This window comes from Salmo salar, chromosome ssa27 (genome assembly GCF_905237065.1).
Source record: "Salmo salar chromosome ssa27, Ssal_v3.1, whole genome shotgun sequence".
NCBI classification, from domain to species: Eukaryota; Metazoa; Chordata; class Actinopteri; order Salmoniformes; family Salmonidae; genus Salmo; species Salmo salar.
In genome coordinates this window covers 23547950-23564892 of record NC_059468.1, presented here as the reverse complement: position 1 = coordinate 23564892, position 16943 = coordinate 23547950, and the positions used below count along the sequence as shown (strand labels likewise).

At 45.2% G+C, this 16943-nt stretch overlaps 1 protein-coding gene across 4 annotated transcripts; it reads left to right on the top strand.

Annotated features, from left to right (window-relative positions):
- The first annotated feature begins 5660 nt into the window (after positions 1-5660).
- Positions 5661-16897, top strand: sesn2 (sestrin 2). Of its 4 annotated transcripts, none has more exons than XM_045709478.1 (12): positions 5661-6499; positions 7451-7516; positions 7623-7811; positions 8039-8221; positions 8367-8588; positions 8680-8806; positions 8955-9070; positions 9177-9260; positions 15782-15888; positions 15990-16134; positions 16247-16285; positions 16394-16897. In XM_045709478.1, the coding sequence occupies exons 1-12, from the start codon at positions 6173-6175 to the stop codon at positions 16439-16441; spliced, it is 1653 nt and encodes a 550-aa protein (XP_045565434.1). In that variant the 5' UTR covers positions 5661-6172; the 3' UTR covers positions 16442-16897. The 4 variants fall into 4 exon arrangements, with proteins under 4 accessions (XP_045565434.1, XP_045565435.1, XP_014033620.1 ...); XM_045709479.1 differs by having other exon boundaries at positions 16340-16897; XM_014178145.2 differs by having other exon boundaries at positions 5662-6499; positions 16247-16897.
- Positions 16898-16943: the final 46 nt, after the last annotated feature.

The following is a 16943-nucleotide window of genomic DNA, read 5'->3' as shown; positions in this document are numbered from 1 at the left end:
ACGTTTGTGAGGGTTTTAGGTGCCAAGCCACATTTCTTCAGCCTCCTGAGGTTGAAGAGGTGCTGTTGCACCTTCCTCACCACACTCTGTGTGGGTGGGCCATTTCAGTTTGTCTGTGATGTGTACACCGAGGAACTTGAAGCTTTCCACCTGCTCCACTATGGTCCTGTCTGTGGATAGGGGGGTGCTCCCTCTGCTGTTTCCTGAAGTCCACGATCAGCTCCTTTGTTTTGTTGACATTGGGTGAGAGGTTTTTTTTCTGGCACCACACTCCCAGGACCCTCACCTCCTCTCTGTACGCTGTCTCGCCAATGTTGGTAATCAGGCCTACTACTGTTGTGTCGTCTGCAAACTTGATGATTGAGTTGGAGGTATGTGTGGCTACGCAGTCATGGGTGAACAGGGAGTACAGGAGGGGGCTGAGGACGCATCCTTGTGGGGCCCCAGTGTTGAGTATCAGCAAAGTGGAGGTGTTTTTTCCTACCTTCACCACCTGGGGATGGCCCGTCAGGATATCCAGGACCCAGTTGCACAGGGTGGGGTTCAGACACAGGGCCTCAAGCTGAATGATGAGCTTGGAGGTTACTATGGTATTGAATGCTGAGCTAGAGTCAATGAACAACATTCTTACATAGGTATTCCTCTTGTCCAGGTGGATTGCATCGTCAGTGGATCTATTGGGGCGATAAGCAAATTGAAGTGGTTCTATTGTGTCAGGTAAGGCAGAGGCGATATGATCCTTGACTAGTCTCTCAAAGCACTTCATGATGACAGAGGTGTGTGCTACTGGAGGTTACTATGGTATTGAATGCTGAGCTAGAGTCAATGAACAACATTCTTACATAGGTATTCCTCTTGTCCAGGTGGATTGCATCGTCAGTGGATCTATTGGGGCGATAAGCAAATTGAAGTGGTTCTATTGTGTCAGGCAAGGCAGAGGTGATATGATCCTTGACTAGTCTCTCAAAGCACTTCATGATGACAGAGGTGTGTGCTACTGGGCGATAGTCATTTAGTTCTGCTACCTTTGCTTTCTTGGGTACAGGAACAATGGTGGCCATCTTGAAGCAAGTGGGGACAGCAGACTGGGATAGGGAGAGATTGAATATGTCCGTAAATACTCCAGCCAGCTGGTCTGCGCATGCTCTGAGGACGCGGCTAGGGATGCCGTCTGGGCCAGCAGCCTTGCGAGGGTTAACACGCTTAAATGTCTTACTCACGTCGGCCATGGAGAAGGAGAGCCCACAGTCTTTGGTAGCGGGCCTCGTTGGTGGCACTGTGTTAGCCTCAAAGTGGGCGAAGAAGGTGTTTAGCTTGTCCGGAAGCAAGACGTCGGTGTCTTTTACGTGGCTGGTTGTTCCTTTTGTAGTCCGTGATTTTCTGTAGACCCTGCCACAAACGTCTCGTGTCTGAGCCGTTGAATTGCGACACCACTTTGTCTCTATACTGACGTTTTGCCTGTTTGATTGCCTTTCGGAGGGAACAACTACACAGTTTGTATTTAGCAATATTCCCAGTCACCTTGCCATGGTTAAATGCGAGGGTTTGCGCTTTCAGTTTTGCGCAAATGTGGCCATCCATCCATGGTTTCTGGTTAGAGTAGTTTTTAATAGTCACAGTGGGTACAACATCTCCTATACACTTCCTGATAAACTCAGCCAACATATCAGTGTATTCATCAATATTATTCTCGGAGGCTACAGGAAGCATATCCCAGTCCGTGTGATCAAAACAATCTTGAAGCGTGGATTCCGATTAGTCAGAGCAGCGTTGAATAGTTGAGTGTTTTAGCGGCGCGAGTACTACAGTCAATGTGTTGATAGAACTTAGGCAGCCTTTTTCTCAAATTTGCTTTGTTAAAATCTCTATCTAAAATAAATGCGGCTTCAAGATATGTGGTTTCCAGTTTGCATAAAGTCCAGTGAAGTTCTTTGAGGGCCGTCGTGTTATCAGCTAGAGGGGGGATACACATGGCTGTGACTATAACCGAAGAGAATTCTCTTGGGAGATAATACAGTCGGCATTTGACTGTGAGGTATTCTAGGTCGGGTGAACAAAAGGACTTGAGTTCCTGTATGTTATCACAATCACACCATGAGTCGTTAATCATGAAACATACACCCCCGCTCTTCTTCTTCCCGGAGAGATATTTATTCCTGTCTGTGCGATGAACTGAGAACCCAACTGGCTGGACGGACTCAGACAGTATATCCCGAGAGAGCCATGTTTCCATGAAACAGAGTATGTTACAATTCCCGATGTCTCTCTAGAAAGAAATCCTCGCCCTGAGCTCGTCAACTTTATTATCCAGAGACTGAACATTAGTGAGTAATATACTTGGAAGCGGTGGGTGGTGTGTGCACCTCCTAAGTCAGTTTAGAGGTCCACTCCGAGTACCTCTCCTCCGCCGGCAGTGTTTTGGATCGGCCTCTGGAATCAGTTCAATTGCCCTGGGGGACGAACAATGGATCTGATTTGGGAAAGTTGTATTCCTGGTCGTAATGCTGGTAGTGCTGATGAGTTACCGCCGCTCTGATATCAAATAGTTCTTCCCAGCTGTATGTAATAACACAAAAAAAGCTAATAATGTAAGAAATAACACATTTAAAAAAAAAAAAATTCTGCAAAATTTCCTAAGAGCTAGGAACACGGCAGACTTCTCTATCGGTGCCATTTTCCTACTTTTTTTTCAATTGAACACACACATGCAGTGTGAGAAACAGTGTTTACTGGGAGTACTGAATACACACACACACACACACACACACACACACACACACACACACACACACCACTCTGGGGGAGGATATAAAGGTAGAGGTGCTAAGAATAAAGTTTTCTGTGTCCTCACTCTCACTACTTTCATGAACCCCAAACTCTACACCGAAAGGCAGTCTATCCCCATAATTAGAATTTCAACAGCAGCAAGTATACAAGTAGATGGAACAATAGGCAACAAATCAAGAATACAAATGTACATAGTTAACTCATTTGACAGTACCTAATGCACATTACAATATCATTATCATATGGTGAGGGAACACTCCTTCAAGAATGCATAAATCCCCAGATTTTTTAAAATCTGTGACGTCAGTGGTCACGCAGAAGTAGAAGAGTTAATAGCAGCGAATGGACAGATTATGAAAGTCAGCAAACTTCTCCACATCTGAAAGATTACCCGGACAAGTGACTAATATCTGTCACGTATTCGATACCAGAACCTTATATAATGGACGTATATTGCTGCAGACGCTTTCGCTGTTTTGATCCGACTCAAATTGACAGGGATGAGCAACTTGCTAGCCTTCGGTAATGATGTGCCCCGTGGTCGAGACATTAGCAGGCTAGATTCAAATTAGATGTGTTGTCATTACTTGAGAAAAAAATCTATTGATTTGAGAACAAAACCTGTGGTGATTACTGCCGACTACGGTCAATACATTTTTTAACTAGGCAAGTCCATTAAGAACAACTTCTTATTTACAATGACGGCCTTGTTCAGGGGCAGAACGACATATTTCTATCTTGCCAGCTTGGGGATTTGATCTAGCAATCTTTTGGTTACTAGCCCAACACTCTAACCACTAGGCTACCTGCCGTCCAATTGACGAAATTTGACTGAGTTGTGCAAGCCTAGATGCTAATTAGCTAGCGAGCACATCAGTAACGTTATCTAGCTAGTGTAATGGAATTTGAATGATTGTGCTTTTCTTATAACTCATTTCTGTGTTCTATTTATGTGTTGTTCTATAAACCAATTTCTATGTTCATGCAAGTGGCTGACTGAACGAATCCTCACTATCAGTAGCTACAATTTGGCAGTAGGCCCAGAACTTGTTTTGAGAAGGAACGAAAGATATCTCAGTTTCAAGGTCTCAGCTTAGAGAGAAGGAGCCTCATGAGGTATTGGTTTGTCACATGTATCATGTTACAGTGTAACTTCAGTTTGGGCTGACAGGGAGGGAGTTGTAACTGGCAGCTGATATAATAACTTCACTGTTCTAGACGGCTCTGGCACAAGGGTTTGGGTCTACTTAAGCCTGTGTCATGGCATTGGCATGGCTATAACATACTGTAGATAGAACAATGACAGTCTAACAATAAGAGCTAGAAATAAGGTGTTGTGTATTTGGTGGATCACAAAGAATGGAACCAGTATTTCTACTTCTCTATCCCTTTGGACTGTAGAGGGATGTTTTTAATTGAAGAAAATGTGGATGTTTGAGTTGGTGATGGAATTGTTGTGTCATTCGATATTGTTATTCATGCTTGGTCACACTCACTCGCCACACACACACACACACACACACACACACATACACACACACACACACACACACACACACACACAATGTCTTCCCTGCTTATAAAGTAAATCTCCACTACCTTTGTGTGACTATGCTGTCTGTCTGTACAGTGGAGGACCCATGTGAATGTGACTCTGTCGTTAAGTTCCAGAAAAAAGTAGAAGAAGCCTTACAGGCACTAACGAAAAAACATATCCTTTACGAGAGTGTGAGAGTAAGGTAAAAGTGTTGTTACTACTGTGTTACATCTGTCTTGCTGTGGTTTCCTTGACTCTGATTTCACTGGAGGGCGTGTCGAAGAGGATTGCTGCACTGGAGAACAAGATCGTCTGAGGACACACATACCCCAAACACCCCCCACAACACACACCCTGTTTTTACTTCCTGTTGAGTCTGAAGAGGAGTTTATGACCTCTAAGCTTTGACCCCCGCCCCATTTCTATTTAGCACGCCTCTCTCTCTGCCTCACCTTGTCCATCACTGTGTTTCCTGGAGATGGAGCACCGGTCGCCATGGTAACTCATCTTCTGTCTGTGCCTCTGAAAGTCTCCCCCCCATAGGCAGCCTGTGTGTGCGTTAATAAAAGTCTTCCCTCATAGGGAACCGATGTTTGTAACACTGAAGGGTCCTATCTTTAAGGCGGCCTGTGTGTGCACCCTGTTAAGGCTTCCCTAAAGGCAACTTGTATCTCGTCATTCCCAGTGGAACAGGACATCAGTTCCATCGATCGTTTGGTTGTTATGTGTCTCTCCCTGCATCTCTCACTCTCATCTCTTCCTTTCCCCTGTTGTCACCATACGAAGGTATCTATTTTGTATGGAATATATATATAAAGGTAATTTAATATAATATTGGTCTTAAAGATACATGTGTTGATGATTTTGTTTTGCTGAAGACATTTCAGGAAGTATACATTGTTAATATAAGTGGAGAAGGTATGATACAACTGAAGTCATCATGAGCTACAGTGTGAGGAACAGTCTTTACTGGGAGTACTGAACAACACACACACACACACACACACACACACACACACACACACACACACACACACACCACTCTAGGGGGGAGGATATAAAGGTAGAGGTGCTGAGAATAAAGTTTGCTTTGTGTCCTCACTCACTACTTTCATGAACCCCAAACTCTACACCGAAAGCCAGTCTATCCCCATAATTAGAATTTCAACAGCAGCAAGTATCCAAATGGATGGAACAATAGGCAACAGATCAAGAATACAAACGTACATAGTTAACTAACTTGACAGTACGTAATGCATATTACAATATCCTTATCATATGGTGAGGGAACACTCCTTCAGAATGAAGAATGCATGTACCTCCCACACAACAAAATATATTTGCATCTGTGACGTCAGTGGTCACGCAGAAGTAGAAGAGTTAATAGCAGCGAATGGACAGATTATGAAAGTCAGCAAACTTCTCCACATCTGAAAGATTACCCGGACAAGTGACTAATATCTGTCACGTATTCGATACCAGAACCTTATATAATGGACGTATATTGCTGCAGACGCTTTCGCTGTTTTGATCCGACTCAAATTGACAGGGATGAGCAACTTGCTAGCCTTCGGTAATGATGTGCCCCGTGGTCGAGACATTAGCAAGCTAGATCCAAATTAGATGTGTTGTCATTACTTGAGAAAAAAATCTGTCGATTTGAGAACAAAACCTGTGGTGATTACTGCCGACTACGGTCAACTGACGAAATCTGACTGAGTTGTGAAAGCCTAAATGCTAACTAGCTAGCAGAACAGTATTGGGAAAGCAGCGCTAACGTTATCTAGCTTGCTAGACAGTTAGGGACAGACAAGGTACTGGAGGCTGCTGTGTTATGCTGCGGAAGACATGGCGCTAGAACCACTGACGGACGTGCTCTGCGAATCTAATGGAGGAAGAACCAACGACTCCGAAGTTCCCAGACCTACAAGCCGACATCAACCCGAACTGGGGCCGAACCCGAATAACTTTTCTCGGCTGTGCAGCAGGGACGAGGCGGAGAGGGCAGAGGCGCTGGAAGAACTGACCCAGAACGTCATGTCCCGGTTGGGTCTGGACCGACCCGGTTCTGCTCGTCTCGATAAACACACTCTCCTGCAGCTGCTGCGGGTCTCCCGGTCCTGCCCCTTACAGGAGGTCCGAGAGAGGGCAGCGGAACTGCTGCGGACTGCACAGGTAAGGGTCGAGCTGCAGAGACGGGTAGCTAGCATGGTTTGCCAGTTGCCAGAGAGGAGCAAATCATTTACACAATATGTCATTGACTCATGTCATTGATCCAGCTATGTGATGTTGCTCATCAAATGACAAGATTGAGGATTCATCATGAATGAAAGGTACATGAAGTGATGATGAACGATGATAACTCCAGTCAATGACAGTTCACAGCTAGCTGTCTTCTGTCAGTTGGCTGTTTGTTTCATCAGACAGCCGACCACGGGATGATGTAAGACTACGGCACGCCCCCGTTTAGCTCTTATCAAAACACCACGGTACGCTCACGATTCATTACATTACTGAAAGAAAACGGATTTACCGGATCCTGTAGTTTTTACCTGTTAACATAGTGTATATACCGCAGAGTTACCCTGTTAATCAACTCCAGATGATGGTGAGTGTTTGGATGTGGATGGTTGTATATTATGAATTTGGTTCCTATTATAAAAGTTGTTGCTCATGTATCATGTTACAGTGTAACTTCAGTTTGGGCTGACAGGGAGGGAGTTGTAACTGGCAGCTGATATAATAACTTCACTGTTCTAGACGGCTCTGGCACAAGGGTTTGGGTCTACTTAAGCCTGTGTCATGGCATTGGCATGGCTATAACATACTGTAGATAGAACAATGACAGTCTAACAATAAGAGCTAGAAATAAGGTGTTGTGTATTTGGTGGATCACAAAGCATGGAACCAGTATTTCTACTTCTCTATCCCTTTGGACTGTAGAGGGATGTTTTTAATTGAAGAAAATGTGGATGTTTGAGTTGGTGATGGAATTGTTGTGTCATTCGATATTGTTATTCATGGTTTCTCTCTCTCTCTCTCTCTCTCTCTCTCTCTCTCTCTCTCTCTCTCTCTCTCTCTCTCTCTCTCTCTCTCTCTCTCTCTCTCTCTCTCTCTCTCTCTCAGGAGCGAGGTGTTGAGATTCCTCAGGCTTTGGCCTCCGGTCCTAGTGCCTTCATCCCTGCGCAAGTGGTACGTGTGTGTGTGTGCACAGATGAGCGTATGACTATTACAGTGAGTGTGAGAGAGTATCAGTCTGTCTGTGTTCTTACTGTGTGTGTTTCTGACTCCCTCTCAGATTTTGGAGGAGGGGCCAGATGAGGAAGTTCTGATAGAAGCCTTCCTCTCATTGGGCCGTTTTGACCACATCACCATGGTGATGGCCCTTCACCCCACCTACCTCAGCTGCTTCCTGCGTACCCAGCATGCTTTGCTGGAGCTGGATGGCCCGCTGCCCCGCCCCTGGAGGCACTACATCGTTGTCATGGTGAGAGCCTGTACTGCCTAAACTGAACCATAACTTCACAGAATCAATGATCAACAAATCACCTTATATCTCAAATAATGACTTATTATGTAGTTAACTTAGTCAAGCTGATGCCCTCAAACACACTAACACACTGTCTAACACACTGTCTAACACACTGTCTAACACACTGTCTCTCTCTACTTTCCCTCTCTCCCACTTTTTCTCTTTTCTCCCTCTCTCCCCAGGCCGCAGCTCGTCACCAGTGTTCCTACCTTGTCCAACAGCATAGTGCAGGGTTCCTGGAGGCAGGGGGGGAGGAGAGCTGGCTGGAGGGGCTACAAAACACACACCCCAAAATACGCTGCCTACACACACTCAACAAGCTGCTGGCACACAGACCCTGGCTCATCACACAACAGCACATACAGGTGAGACCCACACACACACACACACACACACACACACACACACACACACACACACACACACACACACACACACACACACACACACACACACACACACACACACACACACGTATACAGTAATGATCATCCACCCCCTCTCCTGCAGGAGTTGGTGTGTCCCGGGGCGGACGCTCGTTGGTCATTGGCTGAGCTGATCCACGCAGTTGTCCTGATGACTCACTCTCATTCGCTGTCCTCCTTCGTTTGGGGGTGTGGCCTACACCCTGAGCCCGACCACGTAGGAGGCCACGCCTTCTGCCCGCCATCACCATCCAATAACATGCCGCAAAGCACTCACAGTCCCGCCCCCGAGGACGGCAAGCCAGAGGTGAGATTTGAGATGCAGTCTAGGTCGCTGGATAAGTGACACATGTAAATCAGTCACTCATTTTCTCTCTCTCCTTCTCCCTCTCTGTCAGGATGGAGTGACGGAGGTGGAGGTATTGATGAAGAGGATGGTGGAGTTACAACAGCAGGAGGAGGAGTGTAGTCAGGAAGAGATGATCACTCGCTTTGAGAGGGAGAGGAGCGAGAGCATACCTACTGGTACACACACACCTCCACTGCACATTTACATACACCCACACACTGTCTCGCTCTGTGGCTGTTCTCCATGGCATTCTTTCTGACGTGTGTGTGTGTGTGTGTGTGTGTGTGTGTGTGTGTGTGTGTGTGTGTGTGTGTGTGTGTGTAGCAGTGGTACGGGGAGCCCCCTCTGACTTGGTGTTGAGGTTGGTGGAGGATGCAGAGTTCATCTATGAAGACTTCTCCATCCGAGGAGAACAGTCACCTCCTACCATGAGAGCACAGGTGTGTGTGTGCGTGTCTGATTATAAGACTACTCATGGGAAAGCTATGGGTGTGCATATAAGATGCATGTAGAATTTCTAATAAGTGTGTGTTTGTGTGTGTATAGGACTACTCATGGGAAGACCATGGATTCTCCCTAGTGAACAGACTGTTACCAGACATGGGCCAATTACTGGAGGAGAAGTTCCAGGTACTACAACAAGCACCCTTTAACGTGTTAACCCTTCACCTCTAACATATTAACCAACATACACATCTGGTTTATACTGATGGACTGATGTCTTCTGTCAGGTTGATACTGATGGACTGATGTCTTCTGTCAGGTTGATACTGATGGACTGATGTCTTCTGTCAGGTTGATACTGATGGACTGATGTCTTCTGTCAGGTTGATACTGATGGACTGATGTCTTCTGTCAGGTTGATACTGATGGACTGATGTTCTGTCTTCTGTCAGGTTGATACTGATGGACTGATGTCTTCTGTCAGGTTGATACTGATGGACTGATGTTCTGTCTTCTGTCAGGTTGATACTGATGGACTGATGTCTTCTGTCAGGTTGATACTGATGGACTGATGTCTTCTGTCAGGTTTATACTGATGGACTGATGTCTTCTGTCAGGTTGATACTGATGGACTGATGTCTTCTGTCAGGTTGATACTGATGGACTGATGTCTTCTGTCAGGTTGATACTGATGGACTGATGTCTTCTGTCAGGTTGATACTGATGGACTGATGTCTTCTGTCAGGTTGATACTGATGGACTGATGTCTTCTGTCAGGTGTGATGACTGATGTCTTCTGTCAGGTTGATACTGATGGACTGATGTCTTCTGTCAGGTTGATACTGATGGACTGATGTTCTGTCTTCTGTCAGGTTGATACTGATGGACTGATGACTTCTGTCAGGTTGATACTGATGGACTGATGTCTTCTGTCAGGTTGATACTGATGGACTGATGACTTCTGTCAGGTTGATACTGATGGACTGATGTCCTGTCTTCTGTCAGGTTGATACTGATGGACTGATGTCTTCTGTCAGGTTGATACTGATGGACTGATGTTCTGTCTTCTGTCAGGTTGATACTGATGGACTGATGTTCTGTCTTCTGTCAGGTTGATACTGATGGACTGATGTCTTCTGTCAGGTTGATACTGATGGACTGATGTCTTCTGTCAGGTTGATACTGATGGACTGATGTCTTCTGTCAGGTTGATACTGATGGACTGATGTCTTCTGTCAGGTTGATACTGATGGACTGATGACTTCTGTCAGGTTTATACTGATGGACTGATGACTTCTGTCAGGTTGATACTGATGGACTGATGTCTTCTGTCAGGTTGATACTGATGGACTGATGACTTCTGTCAGGTTGATACTGATGGACTGATGTCCTGTCTTCTGTCAGGTTGATACTGATGGACTGATGTCTTCTGTCAGGTTGATACTGATGGACTGATGTCCTGTCTTCTGTCAGGTTGATACTGATGGACTGATGTCTTCTGTCAGGTTGATACTGATGGACTGATGTCTTCTGTCAGGTTGATACTGATGGACTGATGTCTTCTGTCAGGTTGATACTGATGGACTGATGTCTTCTGTCAGGTTGATACTGATGGACTGATGTCTTCTGTCAGGTTGATACTGATGGACTGATGTTCTGTCTTCTGTCAGGTTGATACTGATGGACTGATGTTCTGTCTTCTGTCAGGTTGATACTGATGGACTGATGTCTTCTGTCAGGTTGATACTGATGGACTGATGTCTTCTGTCAGGTTGATACTGATGGACTGATGTCTTCTGTCAGGTTGATACTGATGGACTGATGTCTTCTGTCAGGTTGATACTGATGGACTGATGTCTTCTGTCTGGTTGATACTGATGGACTGATGTCTTCTGTCAGGTTGATACTGATGGACTGATGTCTTCTGTCAGGTTGATACTGATGGACTGATGTCTTCTGTCAGGTTGATACTGATGGACTGATGTCTTCTGTCAGGTTGATACTGATGGACTGATGTCTTCTGTCAGGTTGATACTGATGGACTGATGTCTTCTGTCAGGTTGATACTGATGGACTGATGTTCTGTCTTCTGTCAGGTTGATACTGATGGACTGATGTCTTCTGTCAGGTTGATACTGATGGACTGATGTCTTCTGTCAGGTTGATACTGATGGACTGATGACTTCTGTCAGGTTGATACTGATGGACTGATGTTCTGTCTTCTGTCAGGTTGATACTGATGGACTGATGTCTTCTGTCAGGTTGATACTGATGGACTGATGTCTTCTGTCAGGTTGATACTGATGGACTGATGTCTTCTGTCAGGTTGATACTGATGGACTGATGTTCTGTCTTCTGTCAGGTTGATACTGATGGACTGATGTTCTGTCTTCTGTCAGGTTGATACTGATGGACTGATGTCTTCTGTCAGGTTGATACTGATGGACTGACTGTCTTCTGTCAGGTTGATACTGATGGACTGATGTCTTCTGTCAGGTTGATACTGATGGACTGATGTCTTCTGTCAGGTTGATACTGATGGACTGATGTCTTCTGTCAGGTTGATACTGATGGACTGATGTCTTCTGTCAGGTTGATACTGATGGACTGATGTCTTCTGTCAGGTTGATACTGATGGACTGATGTCTTCTGTCAGGTTGATACTGATGGACTGATGTCTTCTGTCAGGTTGATACTGATGGACTGATGTCTTCTGTCAGGTTGATACTGATGGACTGATGTCTTCTGTCAGGTTTATACTGATGGACTGATGTCTTCTGTCAGGTTTATACTGATGGACTGATGTCTTCTGTCAGGTTGATACTGATGGACTGATGTTCTGTCTTCTGTCAGGTTGATACTGATGGACTGATGTCTTCTGTCAGGTTGATACTGATGGACTGATGTCTTCTGTCAGGTTGATACTGATGGACTGATGTCTTCTGTCAGGTTGATACTGATGGACTGATGTCTTCTGTCAGGTTGATACTGATGGACTGATGTCTTCTGTCAGGTTGATACTGATGGACTGATGTCTTCTGTCAGGTTGATACTGATGGACTGATGTCTTCTGTCAGGTTGATACTGATGGACTGATGTCTTCTGTCAGGTTGATACTGATGGACTGATGTCTTCTGTCAGGTTGATACTGATGGACTGATGTCTTCTGTCAGGTTGATACTGATGGACTGATGTCTTCTGTCAGGTTGATACTGATGGACTGATGTTCTGTCTTCTGTCAGGTTGATACTGATGGACTGATGTCTTCTGTCAGGTTGATACTGATGGACTGATGTCTTCTGTCAGGTTGATACTGATGGACTGATGTCTTCTGTCAGGTTGATACTGATGGACTGATGTCTTCTGTCAGGTTGATACTGATGGACTGATGTCTTCTGTCAGGTTGATACTGATGGACTGATGTCTTCTGTCAGGTTGATACTGATGGACTGATGTCCTGTCTTCTGTCAGGTTGATACTGATGGACTGATGTCTTCTGTCAGGTTGATACTGATGGACTGATGTCTTCTGTCAGGTTGATACTGATGGACTGATGTCTTCTGTCAGGTTGATACTGATGGACTGATGTCTTCTGTCAGGTTGATACTGATGGACTGATGTCTTCTGTCAGGTTGATACTGATGGACTGATGTCTTCTGTCAGGTTGATACTGATGGACTGATGTCTTCTGTCAGGTTGATACTGATGGACTGATGTTCTGTCTTCTGTCAGGTTGATACTGATGGACTGATTGTCTTCTGTCAGGTTGATACTGATGGACTGATGTCTTCTGTCAGGTTGATACTGATGGACTGATGTCTTCTGTCAGGTTGATACTGATGGACTGATGTCTTCTGTCAGGTTGATACTGATGGACTGATGTCTTCTGTCAGGTTGATACTGATGGACTGATGTCTTCTGTCAGGTTGATACTGATGGACTGATGTCTTCTGTCAGGTTGATACTGATGGACTGATGTCTTCTGTCAGGTTGATACTGATGGACTGATGTCTTCTGTCAGGTTGATACTGATGGACTGATGTCTTCTGTCAGGTTGATACTGATGGACTGATGTCTTCTGTCAGGTTGATACTGATGGACTGATGTCTTCTGTCAGGTTGATACTGATGGACTGATGTCTTCTGTCAGGTTGATACTGATGGACTGATGTCTTCTGTCAGGTTGATACTGATGGACTGATGTCTTCTGTCAGGTTGATACTGATGGACTGATGTCTTCTGTCAGGTTGATACTGATGGACTGATGTCTTCTGTCAGGTTGATACTGATGGACTGATGTCTTCTGTCAGGTTGATACTGATGGACTGATGTCTTCTGTCAGGTTGATACTGATGGACTGATGTCTTCTGTCAGGTTGATACTGATGGACTGATGTCTTCTGTCAGGTTGATACTGATGGACTGATGTCTTCTGTCAGGTTGATACTGATGGACTGATGTCTTCTGTCAGGTTGATACTGATGGACTGATGTCTTCTGTCAGGTTGATACTGATGGACTGATGTCTTCTGTCAGGTTTATACTGATGGACTGATGTTCTGTCTTCTGTCAGGTTGATACTGATGGACTGATGTTCTGTCTTCTGTCAGGTTGATACTGATGGACTGATGTCTTCTGTCAGGTTGATACTGATGGACGGATGTCTTCTGTCAGGTTTATACTGATGGACTGATGTTCTGTCTTCTGTCAGGTTGATACTGATGGACTGATGTCTTCTGTCAGGTTGATACTGATGGACTGATGTTCTCTCTTCTGTCAGGTTGATACTGATGGACGGATGTCTTCTGTCAGGTTTATACTGATGGACTGATGTTCTGTCTTCTGTCAGGTTGATACTGATGGACTGATGTCTTCTGTCAGGTTTATACTGATGGACTGATGTTCTGTCTTCTGTCAGGTTGATACTGATGGACTGATGTCTTCTGTCAGGTTTATACTGATGGACTGATGTCTTCTGTCAGGTTGATACTGATGGACTGATGTCTTCTGTCAGGTTGATACTGATGGACTGATGTCTTCTGTCAGGTTGATACTGATGGACTGATGTCTTCTGTCAGGTTGATACTGATGGACTGATGTTCTCTCTTCTGTCAGGTTGATACTGATGGACTGATGTCTTCTGTCAGGTTGATACTGATGGACTGATGTCTTCTGTCAGGTTGATACTGATGGACTGATGTCTTCTGTCAGGTTGATACTGATGGACTGATGTCTTCTGTCAGGTTGATACTGATGGACTGATGTCTTCTGTCAGGTTGATACTGATGGACTGATGTCTTCTGTCAGGTTGATACTGATGGACTGATGTCTTCTGTCAGGTTGATACTGATGGACTGATGTCTTCTGTTTGGTTGATACTGATGGAATGATGTTCTGTCTTCTGTCAGGTTGATACTGATGGACTGATGTCTTCTGTCAGGTTGATACTGATGGACTGATGTCTTCTGTCAGGTTGATACTGATGGACTGATGTCTTCTGTCAGGTTGATACTGATGTTCTCTCTTCTGTCAGGTTGATACTGATGGACTGATGTCTTCTGTCAGGTTGATACTGATGGACTGATGTCTTCTGTCTGGTTGATACTGATGGACTGATGTCTTCTGTCAGGTTGATACTGATGGACTGATGTCTTCTGTCAGGTTGATACTGATGGACTGATGTCTTCTGTCAGGTTGATACTGATGGACTGATGTCTTCTGTCAGGTTGATACTGATGGACTGATGTCTTCTGTCAGGTTGATACTGATGGACTGATGTCTTCTGTCAGGTTGATACTGATGGACTGATGTCTTCTGTCAGGTTGATACTGATGGACTGATGTCTTCTGTCAGGTTGATACTGATGGACTGATGTCTTCTGTCAGGTTGATACTGATGGACTGATGTCTTCTGTCAGGTTGATACTGATGGAATGATGTTCTGTCTTCTGTCAGGTTGATACTGATGGACTGATGTCTTCTGTCAGGTTGATACTGATGGACTGATGTCTTCTGTCAGGTTGATACTGATGGACTGATGTCTTCTGTCAGGTTGATACTGATGGACTGATGTCTTCTGTTTGGTTGATACTGATGGAATGATGTTCTGTCTTCTGTCAGGTTGATACTGATGGACTGATGTCTTCTGTCAGGTTGATACTGATGGACTGATGTCTTCTGTCAGGTTGATACTGATGGACTGATGTCTTCTGTCAGGTTGATACTGATGGACTGATGTCTTCTGTCAGGTTGATACTGATGGACTGATGTCTTCTGTCAGGTTGATACTGATGGACTGATGTCTTCTGTCAGGTTGATACTGATGGACTGATGTCTTCTGTCAGGTTGATACTGATGGACTGATGTCTTCTGTCAGGTTGATACTGATGGACGGATGTTCTCTCTTCTGTCAGGTTGATACTGATGGACTGATCTCTTCTGTCAGGTTGATACTGATGGACTGATGTCTTCTGTCAGGTTGATACTGATGGACTGATGTCTTCTGTCAGGTTGATACTGATGGACTGATGTCTTCTGTCAGGTTGATACTGATGGACTGATGTCTTCTGTCAGGTTGATACTGATGGACTGATGTCTTCTGTCAGGTTGATACTGATGGACTGATGTCTTCTGTCAGGTTGATACTGATGGACTGATGTTCTGTCTTCTGTCTGGTTGATACTGATGGACGGATGTTCTCTCTTCTGTCAGGTTGTGTGTGGTCTAACCTACAACAGGATGGCGATGCACAAAGATGTGGACACATACACACTCCGCAAGGCTCTCTGGAACTACATACACTGCCTCTACGGAATACGGTCAGTCTCTCACACACACACACACACTTGTATGTTCATAACTGTGTGTGTTTGTGCACCTGGGCTTGTCTATTATACTGATGTTTTTTGTGTGTGTGTAGGTACGATGACTACGACTACGGAGAGGTGAATGTGTTGTTGGAGCGAGGCCTCAAGATGTTTGTGAAAACGGTAGCGTGTCATCCTGAACAGACTACAGAAAGGGTCTACTCTGCCTACTGGAGACTATTCAGACACTCTGAGAAGGTACGCGCAACACACACTCACTCAAAACCATCGCTAAAAACTCTGGATCTACCTTTCTTCTGTGTCAGGTGTTACTGACTGACCCTGTGTCTTCCTGTTTCTCTTTCTCCAGGTCCATGTCAACCTGCTGCTAATGGAGGCTCGACTACAGGCTGCTCTACTATACACACTACGGGCGGTCACACGCTACATGACATGACTACAGGCTGCTCTACTATACACACTACGGGCGGTCACACGCTACATGACATGACTACAGGCTGCTCTACTATACACACTACGGGCTGTCACACGCTACATGACATGACTACAGGCTGCTCTACTATACACACTACGGGCTGTCACACGCTACATGACATGACTACAGGCTGCTCTACTATACACACTACGGGCTGTCACACGCTACATGACATGACTACAGGCTGCTCTACTATACACACTACGGGCTGTCACACGCTACATGACATGACTACATGCTGCTCTACTATACACACTACGGGCTGTCACACGCTACATGACATGACTACAGGCTGCTCTACTATACACACTACGGGCTGTCACACGCTACATGACATGACTACGGGCTCACATGCTACATGACACGACTACGGGCTGTCACACGCTACATGACATGACTACAGGCTGCTCTACTATACACACTACGGGCTGTCACACGCTACATGACATGACTACGGGCTGTCATGCTACATGACATGACTACGGGCTGTCACACGCTACATGACATGACTACAGGCTGCTCTACTATACAGCTACACGCAACACATGACACGGGCTGTCGACAGGCTGCT